Source organism: Muntiacus reevesi, chromosome 2 (genome assembly GCF_963930625.1).
Source record: "Muntiacus reevesi chromosome 2, mMunRee1.1, whole genome shotgun sequence".
NCBI lineage: Eukaryota > Metazoa > Chordata > Mammalia > Artiodactyla > Cervidae > Muntiacus > Muntiacus reevesi.
In genome coordinates, this window is record NC_089250.1 from 30,493,554 (window position 1) to 30,508,682 (window position 15,129).

Here is a 15,129-nt window from a genome sequence, read left to right on the forward strand (position 1 = left end):
CTTTGAGTCAGGGCAGATAATTCTCCAGCACAGAAAATCTAGACTAAAAGAAAAAATGTTTAATGTATTATGTCTTTGGTATCTGCTTATTCTGGAGATGGCTAATAACTGGCATTACATCTTTTCTCAAGAAAAGAGTTAAAATATTTCACATGATAGCTAAACTATTAATAGCTTGCCTAGCTTGAAAACAGTCCAACTTTATGCTCTAGGATCTTTAATGCTTTTAATTTATAACAAAATAATAAAGACTTAGAAAGCATACTTCAAACATGAATTACTAACACGTAGACAAGTGACAAAAGGATTACAGTGTATGCACACATCTGTAATATTAAAAAGTGAAGACAATTAGAACAGTGGTTATCAAGAGTTCTGGGAAAAGAAAAAAAATTGTCAATGAAATGCAGAGTGTCACAAAAGGCAACCTAAAACAGTAAGAAATTAAACAAGTGAAAAAAACAAGGTATCTCTTGCAGGGAGGTATTTTAAGATCTTACCATGGGATGAAGAAATGAGTTAGATCAAGCGCTATTAAGAATTCAATACTTATGGACAAGTTCATAGTCTTATATAGTACATCACAATGTCAGGAAGTGAATGAATGAATGAATGGATGAGTGAATGAAGCAACCAAGCAATGAACCAACCACAAGGAAGAACCAAGTGACTTGCTCCCAGTCTGAATCACACAATTCACAAAAAGGGGTGAGCTTGAAAATCACCTGTGAAATCAAACATGTATCAGGAAAACAATGATGGAACTGAAAAGATGGCAATGAAACCCTTCCTGCCAGACCTTCTGTCCACTGTGCGTGTTTGCCAGATGGGGCCCTCACCTTATCCTCCCCACTTCTCTCCCCTGGAGTCCCTCTGGACACCCCCTTGCATTTCCTCACTTTCCTCACCCGAGGCTAAGTCTCAGCCTTTCTTTCATCCAGCCAATCACAATGTGCTAGACTCCTGCTCACCAGGCACCCAGTCTCTAAACAGTGAACGTTTAATAGTATAAAAATCCACTGTGTGTATATTGTCATTTTAATCTTCACAACGCACTACTACCCTCATTCTGCAGGAGGCACAGAAAATAACCTGCCCATTATCACAGAACAAGGAACTAGGAGACTGAGATAGGAACAGAAGTGTAGTGACAAAGAGATAAGACTCTATAACCTACTATTATACATTAAAATATATTTTAACCTTCAGGATAAGATAACTGGCAACAATAACATGAAGTGGTAAGACATTTTTAATCAGGGACTTAACTGAGCAACAGGAGAATACCATATCTCCTTCTCTTCTGTGTTAGGAGACAAAGTTTTTTCTTTAGCATCTCAACACTATTAAGAAAAAGATTAAGAGGTGTAACTGGAAGGATCTGACATGTATATACTCCACTCTATTAAAAAAAAAAATTTGGCTGTGCTGGGTCTTGGTTACAACACACAAGATCTTTCATCTTTAGTTGGAGCATGTGAACTCCTTGATGCAGCGTGAGATCTAGTTCCCTAACCAGGGATTGAACCCAGGCCTCCTGCACTTGAATCGCAGTTTTAGTCACTGGACCACCGGGGAAATCTTCCACTCTTTTCTTAATCCTGTTCATCCTGGAGAATATAATTGGAGGAAAGCTCATAAATCATGACACCACTTACTCTCTGAAGGGGATTAATATTTGTTTCCACTCTTCACAAATATGCTAGAAAGAATACAAAAGCATCTCATATTTCTGCAATAAAAACTGTGATTGGTGGTGTGTAGAGCAGTATACAAAGCCAGCAAGGCCTAGACATACGTAGCAAGGCAAGCATCCTTCCTATAGGCTATATAAATGGGTGTAGATTACATTCTGACATCTAAAAACACTGCTTTGTTGCATGCCTGGCTGACCAATGTGACTTCCTTCTCCAGAAGCAATTACTGGGGTGACAAATGCAGAAGGGTTCCCATGATCGTCCAGAAACCAAGATAACAGAAATGATTCCACCAAGTGTAAATAACTGAACCCTGGTAAACTTAGGAAGGAGGCCATGTAAAAACACACAGTTCACATCTTTAGCTCTTATGGCTCATAAATCTTATGTGTGTGGCAGAAAACACAAAATCAGAACAGAATCTACTGCTTACAGGGCCACCAGCTCTGAAACCACTGTCAGGCTGTTGACTCAGGGGCTTCATCTGTTCTGAGGATTGGTCTGGATGTCTGTCTCCCCCTTATCCCCCACTAACACAGGTCTTATCTCCGCTGCATTAATTCATTCTTCTGCTAATTAAGAGGGGGTGAAACCTTAGTTAGTCATGTTGCTGCTTTTTTGAAGGAGAGATAGGCTGGTAGCTGAATTGTTGTTCAGCCGCTGAGTTGTGTCTGACTCTTTGCCACCCCATGAACTGCGGCACAACAGCCTCCTCTATCCTCCACATCTCTTGGAGTTTGCTCAGACTCATGTCCATTGAATCAGAGATGCTAACCATCTCATCTTCTGCTGCCCCCTTCTCCTTTTGCCTTCAATCTCTCCTAGCATCAGGGTCTTCTCCAATGAGTCAACTCTTTGCAACAGGTGGCCTAAGTATTAAAGCTTCAGCAACTGTCCTTCCAATGAATATTCAGGGTTGATATCCTTTAGGACTGATTGGTTTGATCTCTTGCAGTCCAAGGGACTCTCAACTGTCTTCTCCAGCTGGGTAGCTCGATATACTGTTCCAAAATATACTCCTGGATTCGGGCAGGCTCAAGAGAAGATGTCAACCATGTCTATTTCATCCCTTCGCTGGCAGAGTTAGTTTCACATGTCAGGAAAAACAGTTTCCCTACAAAGATAAAGCATTCTCACCTGCAGTAACAGTGGGGGCTGATCATGAGGCCACAGAGAGGAGGCCACAGTCCCTGATTTGGGCACAGACACCTGCTGAAGAGCCAGCCCAACCCTTAAAGGGATTGGGCTGATCCTTCTGACTTCAGGGTTTAGGAACTACAGCGCTCCACGGCTCTATCTTCTACCCTCTGTGGTCACATCCAAGGGACCTCATCCAATCTGTGGCCTTACGTTTATGTTGATGATACTCACAATTATATGTGCAGCCCAGACCTGTCTTCTAAACTCTAGATTCTAATATCAGCTGCCTTCTCAACTTGACATCCAAAAAGCATCTCAAAATACTCCAAAGTCAGCTCATAACCAGCTCCTCTCCTCCTCCCTCACCTGCCCTTCCCACCACCTTCCCCATCCTTTTTGTTCCCTAACACCTCAGTCACTCTTCACTCTCTCCCCCTCATCTAATCACCACCAATTCCTGTTAATTTACCTCTGAAACAGACCCAGACTCTAACCACTATGACCACCTGGAAAAGCACAGAATGCCTGCATTCCTTCTGGATGCTTCAGGGGAAATCCTTGTCCTTGCTTTCCCATCCTCTGGAAGCGCCCACATTCCTCAGCTTGTGGTCCCTTCCATGCCTGACTCCAGCCTCTTGATTCCGACATCACATCTTCTACTGCTGTCCCTGTCTCCCCTGCCTCCCTCTTCGTAGGAACCTCACAATTACACTGGGCTCAGTGTGCAAATCCAGGATAATCTCCCATCTTAAACTGTGACACTGCATCAGCAAAGTCCCTTCATCATGCAAAGTAGTCTATTCCTAGATTTCAGTGATTAGGAGGGGGCATCATTGAGGGGGGAGGGCATTATTCAGCATCTCATTCAGAGTAAAAGCCAGAGTCCTTGCAATGTCCTCAGGGCATAAATCCCCAGGAGATCCAGTCCCTACTTCCTACCGAAACCATCTCTTCCAGCCCTCACCTCCCCTCATTTGGCTCCAGCCACACTAGTCTTCCAGCTGTTCCAGCATACACAAGTCATTTCAGGCCTTCTGGACCTGCCTTTCCCTCTGCCAGGAAAGTTTCCTCCCTCCCTTAGGGCTAAATGACACCAGCTTCTGATGAGTTCAGTTCAGTTCAGTAGCTCAGTCATGTCTGACTCTTTGCAACCCCATGGAACGCAAAACGCCAGGCTTCCCTGTCCATCACCAACTCCCGAAGTTTACTCAAACTTACGTCCATTGAGTCAGTGATGCTATCCAACCATCTCATCCTCTGTCGTCCCCTTCTTCTGCCTTCAATCTTTCCCAGCATCAGGGTCTTTTCCAATGAGTCAGCTTTTCACATGAGGTGACCAAAGTATTGGAGTTTCAGCTTCAGCATCAGTCCTCTAATGAATATTCAGGACTGATTTCCTTTAGGATGGACTGGTTGGATCTCCTTGCAGTCCAAGGGACTCTCAAGAGTCTTCTCCAACACCACAGTACAAAAGCATCCATTCTTTGGAGCTCAGCTTTCTTTAGAGTCCAGCTCTCACATCCATACATGACCACTGGAAAAACCACAGCCTTGACTAGATGGACCTCTGTTGGCAAAGTAATGTCTCTGCCTTTTAATATGCTGTCTAGGTTGGTCATAACTTTTCTTCCAAGGAGCAAGCATCTTTAATTTCAGGGCTGCAGTCACCATCTGCAGTGATTTTGGAGCCCCCGAAAATAAACTCTGCCACTGTTTCTCCATCTATTTGCCATGAAGTGATAGGACCAGATGCCATGATCTCAGTTTCTTTGTTAACTCCATAGAACAGAGTAACACCACCCCTTCATTTAAACACTCTCTTCCATTTTCATTTTTTCCCCAGGGCATTTAGCATGATCTATTATGCCTTCTATCCAACCATCCATTCATCTATCCTCTCTCCCCAACTAAAATGTCATAAAGGGTGTTTTTGTCTCTTTTTGTTGTATCTTCCAGAAATAAAACACGGAGCAAAGACTCAGTAAACAGTTGTTGGATATGTGAATTCTACATTACTAGAAAAGTCAGTTCCTTAAAAACAAAACCTGGTCTAAAGTAGGAACTTGATGTTTGAACGAATGAGGAAATAGAAGAGTAAATGACAGACCCAGGGAGCGGAGGTGAATTGGGAGACTGGAGTTAACAAATCCACACTATTGGTTACTGTTGTTTTTTATTCCCTATGTTGTGTCCAACTCTTTTGGACCCCATGGACTGTAGCCCCACAGACTCCTCTGTCCATGAGGATTCTCCAGGCAAAAATACTGGAGTGGGTTGCCATTTCCTTCTCCAGCGGATTTTCCTGAGCCAGGGATCAAACCCACGTCTCCTGCATTGGCAAGTGGAATCTCTACCACTGAGGCATCAGGAAAGCCCACACTATAGATACCACATATGAGACAGATAAATAATGAGAACCTTCTGTATAGCGCAGGGAACTCTACTCAATGCTCTGTGGTGACATAAATGGGAAGGAAATCCAAAAAAGAGGGGCGATATATATACATATAGCTGACTGACTTTGTTGTATGGTAGAAATTAATACAACATTGTAAAGCAATTATACTCCATTAAAAATTTTTTTAGAAGACAGTCCTGTCTTACATCTAATTTTATACAAATAAACTGATTAACATAAAAGCAAGTGCTTTACTATTTGGGAACCAGACATAACAGTTAAAGTAACTTATTCAGGGGTGCACAGCAAAAGGAAAGTAATATATTTATGTATTAAAACTTTAGTCCAGTCCTTGACTTTATGTGGCAGTGTCCCTGCATGTTCTGAGGCCCAACACGTCAGAATTCATCTGCATTCCGTTGCTTCCTTCAAATGCTCTTACCTACGAGGTTTCAAGTTAATAAACTCCAAATTTATTTTTAAAAGAAAGTCCACAGAAATCTTGAAAGCCTTTACCTTATTTCTTCAGATGTATAAAAAGTAAATATGCAGGGAAAGAGAGATCATTATCTGCCCTTTAAAATACATGCTGAAGCAGTCCTGCAGCTAGGGGATGCTGGAGGGATGGACCGAGAGAAGCTTCGAGTCCACAGTCCCCAGAGCTGCTCAGCCACCAGCCAGGGCAGCTGCAGACAACCGCCTTGGGTACCAGGTACACAAACGGAAGACATCTCTACTGCGGCGGGGTGGCTACCCCGTGCGGGGTGGAGGGACTGGTGGGGGGAGAACCAGAACAACTGTGCAAGCGGCTTGGCCCGGAACAGCAGAACTGCGGCTCTTTCATTTTGCCGAGTGTGACTGCAGTCCTGCCGCTCACACGCCCGCGCGGCCGGCCAGGCCACTGGCCGCAGCGAGCGTCCCCTCCTTCTGCCGCCGTTTGGGGAAGCGAGCAGGTGCCCTGTTTTGTTCACACTTGGAATCAGCTTTCTAGGAATCCTCTCAGTGGCACATGGGTGGGCAGGAGTGCGCCCCAGTGGTTAGGAACACAATGGGCTGCCAGGCTTTAAACCTTGCCTCCGTGACTCTCTCTGTCTCTGCGGATATGGCACCAACCCTTTCTAAGACTCCGTCTCCTCATCTCCAAAAAGTCCGCTTACTATTCTTAGATAATGCAGGAAAAGCATCTAATGTGGTGCCTTGGCACACAAGACCTTAACACATATTATAGTAACTATTATTATACTACTAGCCATTATAGTATTCTTGACTTTAAAAAAAATCACTGGGATTTCTCAGGTGGTGGGGCGGTTAGGACTCCGGTCCCCCAATGCAGGGAGCACAGGTGTGATCCCTGGTCAGAAAACCAAGACTTCCCACTTGGTACGGCATAGCCAAAAAAAAAAAAAATCACTGTTCAAAATTAATCACCTGTCTTCCTCTTGAGTTTAGACAGGGGTTTACCATTTATTTCCAGCTAAGAGTCTGCCTGCAGTTCGGGAAAATTGCCACCAGAAAGATGCTGAGAACAAGTTTTTCCAGGTATGGTTAGCAAATACAAACTCATTTAAAGACTTTCTCCTCAACCCTAGCCCTGAACAAAAAAATATATATATTATTTGGTATTGGAGAGCATAACAGAAGTGTTAGGCAAATGTGACTATGTGCGATATTTAAATAGGAAGATCAATGTGACATTTTAAAATATACAGGTAGGCAGGTAAGTGTGGGTTTAACTAGGTATTTTTCTACCAAATTTTTAGCTGATAGAAATCACTAATTAATCCAATACCCTATATTGCCTCAGTGCTTGAAAAATGAAATAAAACAAACCTTTTTTTTTTTTTTTAATTTCTCCTTGTCACACTAATCAAGGACAGACTTCAGAAGCACTAAGTGAATTTTACTAAATCATACAAGAGTTAGTCTCACAGGTGGAGATTTGGATCAGTACTTTGGGGAGGGAGCAGGTATTTGCATTCTGCAAAAGCTTTCTGTAAATCCCTAATGCCAACATCTGTGGTTGGCAAATACCTGTCCAGAATCTTTCTTTTGGCAAGAAGACTTTTTGCCTTAAAAACACTGTTAACATCTCTTGATCTTGTAGCCTGCTCCTTAAAAGCAGGACTTGGCAAGTCAAAATCCAGCAAAGAGGCAGTGCCAAGTTACTCCACAGCGCTTAAAATCAGTACAAACTGGACTTCCCTGGTGGTCCAGTGGTTAAGAATCTGCCTGCCGTGCAGGGGACACGGGCTCGATCCCTGGTCTGGGAAGATCGCACGTGCTGTGGAGCAACTAAGCCACTGTGCCACAGCTACTGAGCTCAAGCTCTAGAGCCCATGCTCCGCAACGAGACAAGCCACCTCTATGAGAAGCCCAAGTACTGCAACTAGAGTAGCCCCCCTCGCCACAACTAGACCCAGCAGCAACGCCTGCAGCAATGAAGACCCAGCACAGCCGAAAATAAAGTAAATGAAATCAGTACAAATTCCTCAAGACCTTGTACAGCAACAAAGGTGCTGCAGAAGATGGGGAAGCTGGGGTGGAACTATGTATTTGTTCAGTGGAACCAAGTGAATGCTCTTCCTTTAGACTAATGCTGGCCGACAGAGCTTTCTGCCCATGGTAACGTTCTGTATCTGCATCTTCCCAAAAGGGAGTCACATGAACATCTGAAGTGTGGCTCACAGCTTCTCCTGGACAGCTCAGGACAGAAGCTGGACTCAGCCCGCTTGTAGCCTTCCCAACACCTTGCTATCTGAGGTCTTCGTATCACTACCTCATTCAGTACTTATCTCTCGAGTACCTTGTTCCCAGCATCTGGGAGGCGCTGGGGACAGAGCAGGAACACATATATACCCCCTTTCTCACAGAGCTCACATTCTCATTGATAACAACTGACCTCATAACTACCACTCACTTGAGATACTTCCTCAAAGAATTTCTGGGTCATGTGTTTTTTAAAGTTGTGTTATTCTGTAGACATAGAAAACATAATGGTGGTTGCCAAGAGAGGCAGGTAGGAGAGGCATGGAGTGGGAGTTTGGGGTTAGCAGATGCAAACTATTACCTATAGGATGGATAAACAACAAGGTCCTACTGTATAGTACAGGGGACTATAGTCAATACCCTGTGATAAACCATAACGGAAAAGAATATGAAAAAGAATAAATATATATACACACGCATATATATGTGTATATATATGTATATATATGTGTGTGTATATATATATGTATATATATAAAAAACTGAATCACTTTGTTGTACAGGATAAATTAACACAACATTGGGAATCAATTATATTTCAATAAAATGCAATAAATAAACACATAAATAAAAGCATGCTATTTTGGAGCAAAAAAGCAAACAGTCATAGTTTGACAAACAATACAGTTCAATGTACTGAAGAAATGAGAGGACATCCAGAGTCTCCACAAGATAAGACAGGAGAACTCATGAAACTTTTCTAGAACAGCAGCATAGCCTCAATAACAGAGGAACGTGTGTGAACGTTATTTCCAAAGAAGGTCGTAAGGTCACCTAGGGCCATCTGAATGACCAGACAGCCTCTTAAGACACAGGGGCCACGGCAGGAGGACCAAGGACTTCCCAATGAGAATACACGCAACCATTCCCACTGAAGACGGCATCAGGAGAGAATCAAACTCATCTATGGAAATGGTAGTTTGAAGCAACTGTCATAAATACTGTAACTATTTGATGATAAAAAGTTTTCAAGGGATTAAGATAGAAAACTAAATGATCAAAAAAATGACTGATAAGATTCCTTTCAAAAAAGTCATCATCACCACCGGTAAAAGGGGAGCCCTGGGTAAGACCATTACTCCTCATGCCAGGCTCTTCCCACGACTCCAGGCAGGCAGCCAGGCTTGGTCATCTGCCACCAGCAGTGTCGAGATGCTCGGAGTTGCAGATGCTCAATGGAGCCTCAGGGCAGGTCAAACCCAGAGCAGCTCAACTCGGCTCAATGACAAATGCTACTAGAAAGGATGAGAACTGGGTGCCCAGGTGGAGGTTCTCGCCGGAAAGAGGAGAGAGGGGTTTTCAGAGTTGCTCCACTGGGATCATTATTAATAATTAAAGTCAGAACTCAGCTCATTCATCAGCCACCTTACCTAGTTCTGGGGGCAGAACAGTCAGGCGGTTCCCTTGAATGTGGAGCTCCTTAAGCTGAGTAAGCTCCCCGATTTCCTTAGGCAGCGAGATCAGGTCGTTATCCCTAAGGCTGAGCTAAATAGAAGAGAAACAAGGGGGTGTCAAAACAATTTTCACATAAAGAGGCGCTCAGCAGAGGCCCTCGTCCTCGCCCTTGCCCTCTCTTCCTCGAAGGCTCAATCCTTCCAATTTATTTACAAAAGTCTGCAGACAAGCAACGAACGGTCTCGGGGAGCAGTGGCTTTTATTCTTGCAAAACAAACCGTACTCCGGCTCAAATTGCCTTGATTCCACTCCTACAAGGGCTGCAGGAGTGAATTGATTTTCTAAGAATTTAGATAAATTACTTACTATCTGCAACTTTGTGAGTTTCCCGATATCTGGTGGCAGGATTTCAAAATCGTTGTCACTTAGATAGAGTGCACGCAGGGTGGCTGCAAATTAAACAGCAATATATAAACAGGGTGGCATGGAACCCAACCATTTGAGGTCTGATCAATACATGGGAGTCAGCTTTGATTAATAACCCTGGCATGGTGAAAAGCCTGTGACACACCTAGGGCTCGCGATAATAACCAGCAGGTCAAACTTAGATTTACTGGCTTATTGTGTAGCTGGTGAGTTCAGGAAAATATCTATATCCAAGAGGACTGATATAATTAACAACTCGTGGGCACTGGCAGCTTCTGGCACAGAGTTTCAATACGCTTTCAGAAAAGATAGCTATTTTTCTTCAATTACTTCTGATTCACCTGTATGGCTCGATTTGCATCCAGAGTGAAACCAAGAAAATCACTGTGTCATTTATATCAACGCTCAGGGCAAAAGGGTTCAGCTGTGTAGAGAATTAGGTCAAAAAATAAAGAACCAAAAGGCTTTCTCGTGATGGAGGTCAGAATCATAGTTCATTGCTTCCATCATCAGACTAATTATCATCACTTGTTTCTATAGCCTTAACCACAAAAATAAATGAAGACGAAGGAGTTAAAATAATGCAGTGGAATTTAAAAACAGAGAAAACCCTAACTTAAGCAGATTTACAATATTATACAAGGATATCAGTCCCTAAACTACCGAAGGGTAAAACCCTAAGGCATCATTTTATCCTTAACCAAAAGGAAGGAGTATAATTAGATGTAGTTTTATTTGTTTACAGGAATTAAACTACATTCTAATGTCTTAAAATTCAACAGAATTGTATGCTAATGTACATAAGATAAACAATTTCTCCCATGGCCCATGAAAACATGTTAAAGTTGGTTTCATGGGCCTGACAAAGTCTGGGATAAAGAATGTGTGTGGTGTTTAATCTCGCAGTCGTGTCCGACTCTCTGTGACCCCACGGACTGTAGCGCACCAGGCTCCTCTGTCCATGGGGATTCTCCAGGCAAGGATACTGGAGTGGCTTGCCATGTCCTCTTCCAGGGGATCTTCCCAACCCAGGGATGGAACCCAGGTCTCCCGTACTGCAGGTGATTCTTTACCATCTGAGCCACCAGGGAAACCCAAGAATACTGGAGTGGGTAGCCTATCCCTTCTCCAGGGAATCTTTCAGACCCAGGAATCAGATTGGGGTCTCCTGCATTGCAGGCAGATTTTTTACCAGCTGAGCTACCAGGGAAGCCCTGATAAAGTATTTATGGAAGGTTAAAAAAAAAAAAAAATGAAACTTTACAGAGACTAACTCAGAAAAATCAGAATTTCTGGATGCCAGCTATGTCACTATTTGGAAAAACAACATTCACATAAGGACAACACTCTCTCCTAAATATTTTACGAGTTCTTGGAAAAATCACTTCTTCCTACTTTTCACAAGCATCTGCAGCAAGAAATGTGTTTGCATGTAAGAGGATAAAGTGTGTTCATCTATGACTGATGATTTCTTGGTCTCTGATGATATGCTATAGATAAAACAGATTATATCAATAAGAATACTTTTTAAAAGTCTTATAACAAGAATCCTAGCTAGGAATGTTTAAAATTTGGTTAGTGGTTTATTAATGTATATTTTTATAATTAACTCATTGGAATATTTTAGGGCAAAAAGCCTACAAAGAACTAATAGCAACACATGAGAAAGTCACATACTACACACATATATAAATATATATAATTTTTTTTGGCATGTTCTTTAAAAAGACAGTCAAGCTCTCTAGCTAAATGTGAGGTGATCTCATTTAGGCAAAAATCTCTATCATAAAGTTAATATGACATTACCAAGTCCACTTGAGTGCAATGGTGTTAGATCACGATTTATCAAATATACATACTGCTGAGCTATGAGGGAACATTCAAAGGAATCTGAAGGAAAAAAAGAATATATATGTCCAATAATTTCTCTTGGAGTTTGGAACCTGGCAAATAAATTTCCCTTTTAGAATGCAGAGGACCATTTTAAGGAGATTTATAGGATTAAAAGTTTCTTACTCAGGTAGAAGAAGTTTCCAGGAAGAGAATTTTCATTCAAGTTGTTATAAGTCAAATCAAGGACCTCCAGAGCCGGAAGCGATCCAAATCCTCGAGGCAGAGTGTTTAGTCTATTCATGCTGTTGTTGGGGTAAGAACATAAGATGTCACACACAGAACACGTACTATATGGACTGCTCAGATCACCTCTGTGTGCAGCCTCAGTCACCTGCGAGGGGCTCAAAGCCGAAAACCCAGCCATAACCCCATTCAGCTTACGCTATTTTTACCAGCCTAGTAATTCTAGACAGGTGATTTCCAAGTCCATGAAACATTTGAAAATGCCTTAGCTGTGTCACTTTCTCCAATGGTGGTGTTCCAACACTGTTTTACACAGAAAACAAACACATCACAAAATATCTGTCCTTCTAGAGAAAAACTTCTTTATAAGTGTAGCAATGATGAGACCTCAGAAGATATATGTGAAGTCTTATAGTTTTCAGACGTCTGCTTTATTTGATTTTGCTTATTCCTCCCAATGGGAGACCGAAAAAAAAAAAGAAAAATCACTTTTTTTTGTTTTGTTTTGCAACTACTGATAGTAGTTCAGTACCATCTCCAATTAGAATCAAGTTTGCCAGGGACCGGGGGTAGGGTGGGAGGAGGAGAATGGGGAATTGTTTAATGGGTAAAGAGTTTTAGTATGGCAAGACAAGAAATTTCCAGAGATAGGTTGCAAAACAATGGGAATACACTAAATGCTTCTGAATCACAGAAACGTAAATATGGTATAGTTTACGTTATGCGTATTGTATACCACAAATGAAAAAATTTTAATATATATGTAAAGAGTGAAAGTGTCAGTTGCTCAGTCATGTCCGACTCTTCGTGACCCCATGGTTGAGGCTCCTCTGTCCCTGGGATTCTCCAAGCGAGTATACTGGAGTGGGTTGCCATTCCCTTCTCTAGGGGATCTTCCCGACCCAGAGATGGAACCTGGGTCTCTTGCATCACAGGTGGATTCTTTACCACCTGAGCCACCAGAGAAGCCCTTAAATACACACACACACACACACACCCTCCAATGAAAGCTAAGGAAAGCTAAGAAACATATTTTTCTATTATGTTCCATTCATAAGACTCTTATTTTTCTTAATGTTAGTCCCTTTGAATATACTTAAAATACGATTTCAAAAAAAAATTTTTAATAATATAGGCTGACAAATACTGAAAGGTGGGGTGGGGGGAGCGGGCGCTGTGACACCAAACATAAATCTAGACACCTATCCTTTTCACACGACAAACAATCCTATTCAAACCCACCAACCAGGCCTCGTAGGAAACAGCTGACAGCAGAGAGAAACCCAGGAAAAAAGTGAGGCCCACCTCTGGATGGGTATGAAGTCTCCGGCTAACTTCACAGTTAGCAAATTAAGCTCCAGTAGAGTTGGCTGGACTGCGCTGCGGCTGTGCCGTGCTCAGGCGTGTCCAGCTCTCTGCAATCCCGTGGACTGGAGCCCAGCAGGCTCCTCCGTCTATGGGATTTCACAGAGAAGATTACTGGAGTGGGGTGCCGTTTCCTTCTCCAGGGGATCTTCCCAGCCCAGGGATTGAATCTGCATCTCTTACATCTCCTGCAATGGCAGGTGGGTTTTTTGTGTTTTTTTTAACTACTGTGCCACTGGGGAAGCACTAATAACTGATATTTTCTGTGAATTCACAATTTGTGAAGCACACCTCTGTCAAGTGTTTCATGGGGTCTCCAAAACTGAAATGCAGGCAGGACAGTACTTACAATGACCTCTGGAACATGGCAATGGAGGGTCAGGTTAATGCGGGTTTAGCACCAAGGACCTCTGACTCTCCTGATGAGAATGACAGGTATCTAAGAGCCCCCAGCCCCAAGGCACCCCTGATTCCTGGACCCCCACATGAGGATGCTGAGTAAACTGAAGGAAAGAAATCAGAGACAGAGAGAAAGGCACAGAAGTATACAGCAAGCGCTTCCTTCCTTAAATCTTGCTCTGAGTTACCCATTTTTGAAAATGATCAATAAAATTTTTCTTTCTAAACCCAGAAGTACACTTTTGAAACATAAGGTGCAAGAAATCCACTTTCAGACTTTCTTCGTGGGAAGAGGCATCTCACCAAAAAGGCAGACCTCGTCCACTCTCCAGCCTAGAGCAAGCCCGAGTCAGTCCACCTGGGCATGTCAAGAATCTACTAAACTGCAGGTTCTTTTTATTCCCTGAGCAAGAAACCAATCCCCCCCAAGGTGTTAGGGACTCAGCAGAGTCCCCTGCAGTCAGCAGCGGTGACAGCACTGGGCCTGCTAATCCAGAGGGCAGAAAGAAAGCCCTAAGTTAAAGCATCGGGAAGGTCTGAAAGCAGGGTGGACTCAGCTACCACCAGCACCAGGAGCCACAGGGCCTGTTCCTCTGGACACCAGCACACAAACGGCTACTCCTGGCTCCCTGGTCCTGACAGGTGTCATGCGCTGCCTTCCCCTGCAGGGCTCATCAACACCCATCTCCATCACACATGCGGGCTGCCTCTTTTCAGGACATCCCCTGAGAGCTCCAGCACTCAAGGATGCCCAGAGAGGATAGAACAGAGCGAGGGTGGAGGTCTAGCTCCAGCGCTTGCTGACTGGGTGGCCTTGGGTAACTCAGCTTCTCTGAGACCCAATTTCCTCAACTGTAAGATGAACGCTGTAACTGATGCTGAACCTGAAGTTCCAATACTGTGGCCACCAGATGCAAAGAACTGACTCATTGGAAAAAGACCCTGATCCTGTGATGGACTGAAGGCAGGAGGAGAAGGGGACGACAGAGGATGAGATGGCTGGATGGCATCATTGACTCAATGGGCATGAGTTTGAGTAAACTCCGGGAGTTGGTGATGGACAGGGAGGCCTGGTGTGCTGCGGTCCATGTGGTTGCAAACAGTCGGACACGACTGAGTGACTGAACTGAACTGAAGATGAGGACAGCGATACCTTCCCAGAAGGACCACTAGAAAGTGGAGAGAGTAGACATGGGAAGCCCCCGAAACAATTTCTGGCTCCCAGGTAGGTTCTCAAGGAATGATGGCTGTAACTACAACTGCTTTTCAGGAAGCTGGAGAGAGATTCTGACTAAGCTTCAAAGAGATGAGCTTGCCTAAGGAGACCGTTGTAGGGTGTGAACCATCAAGGAAGGCTTCCTCATCTGCCTACTCTCCAATCAATTCAGATGTTAGAAGATAAAGCTACCAATGACTCAACCATGCCCAATGGTTTAAGTTCTGTTTGCAGGTGAACGTTTTTCAAAT

The 15,129-nt window shown here is 43.3% G+C and overlaps 1 protein-coding gene across 1 annotated transcript in view; it reads right to left on the minus strand.

The window, feature by feature from the left end:
• RSU1 (Ras suppressor protein 1) overlaps positions 1 to 15,129 on the minus strand; it is a 193,347-nt gene that overhangs the window by 128,385 nt on the left and 49,833 nt on the right. Inside the window, exons 5-7 of the mRNA XM_065921174.1 lie at positions 11,839 to 11,957; positions 9,763 to 9,845; positions 9,372 to 9,486 (exon numbers count right to left, since the gene is read on the minus strand). Of these exons, the coding sequence (XP_065777246.1) occupies positions 9,372 to 9,486; positions 9,763 to 9,845; positions 11,839 to 11,957 (317 nt within the window). The remainder of the gene's footprint in view (positions 1 to 9,371; positions 9,487 to 9,762; positions 9,846 to 11,838; positions 11,958 to 15,129) is intronic.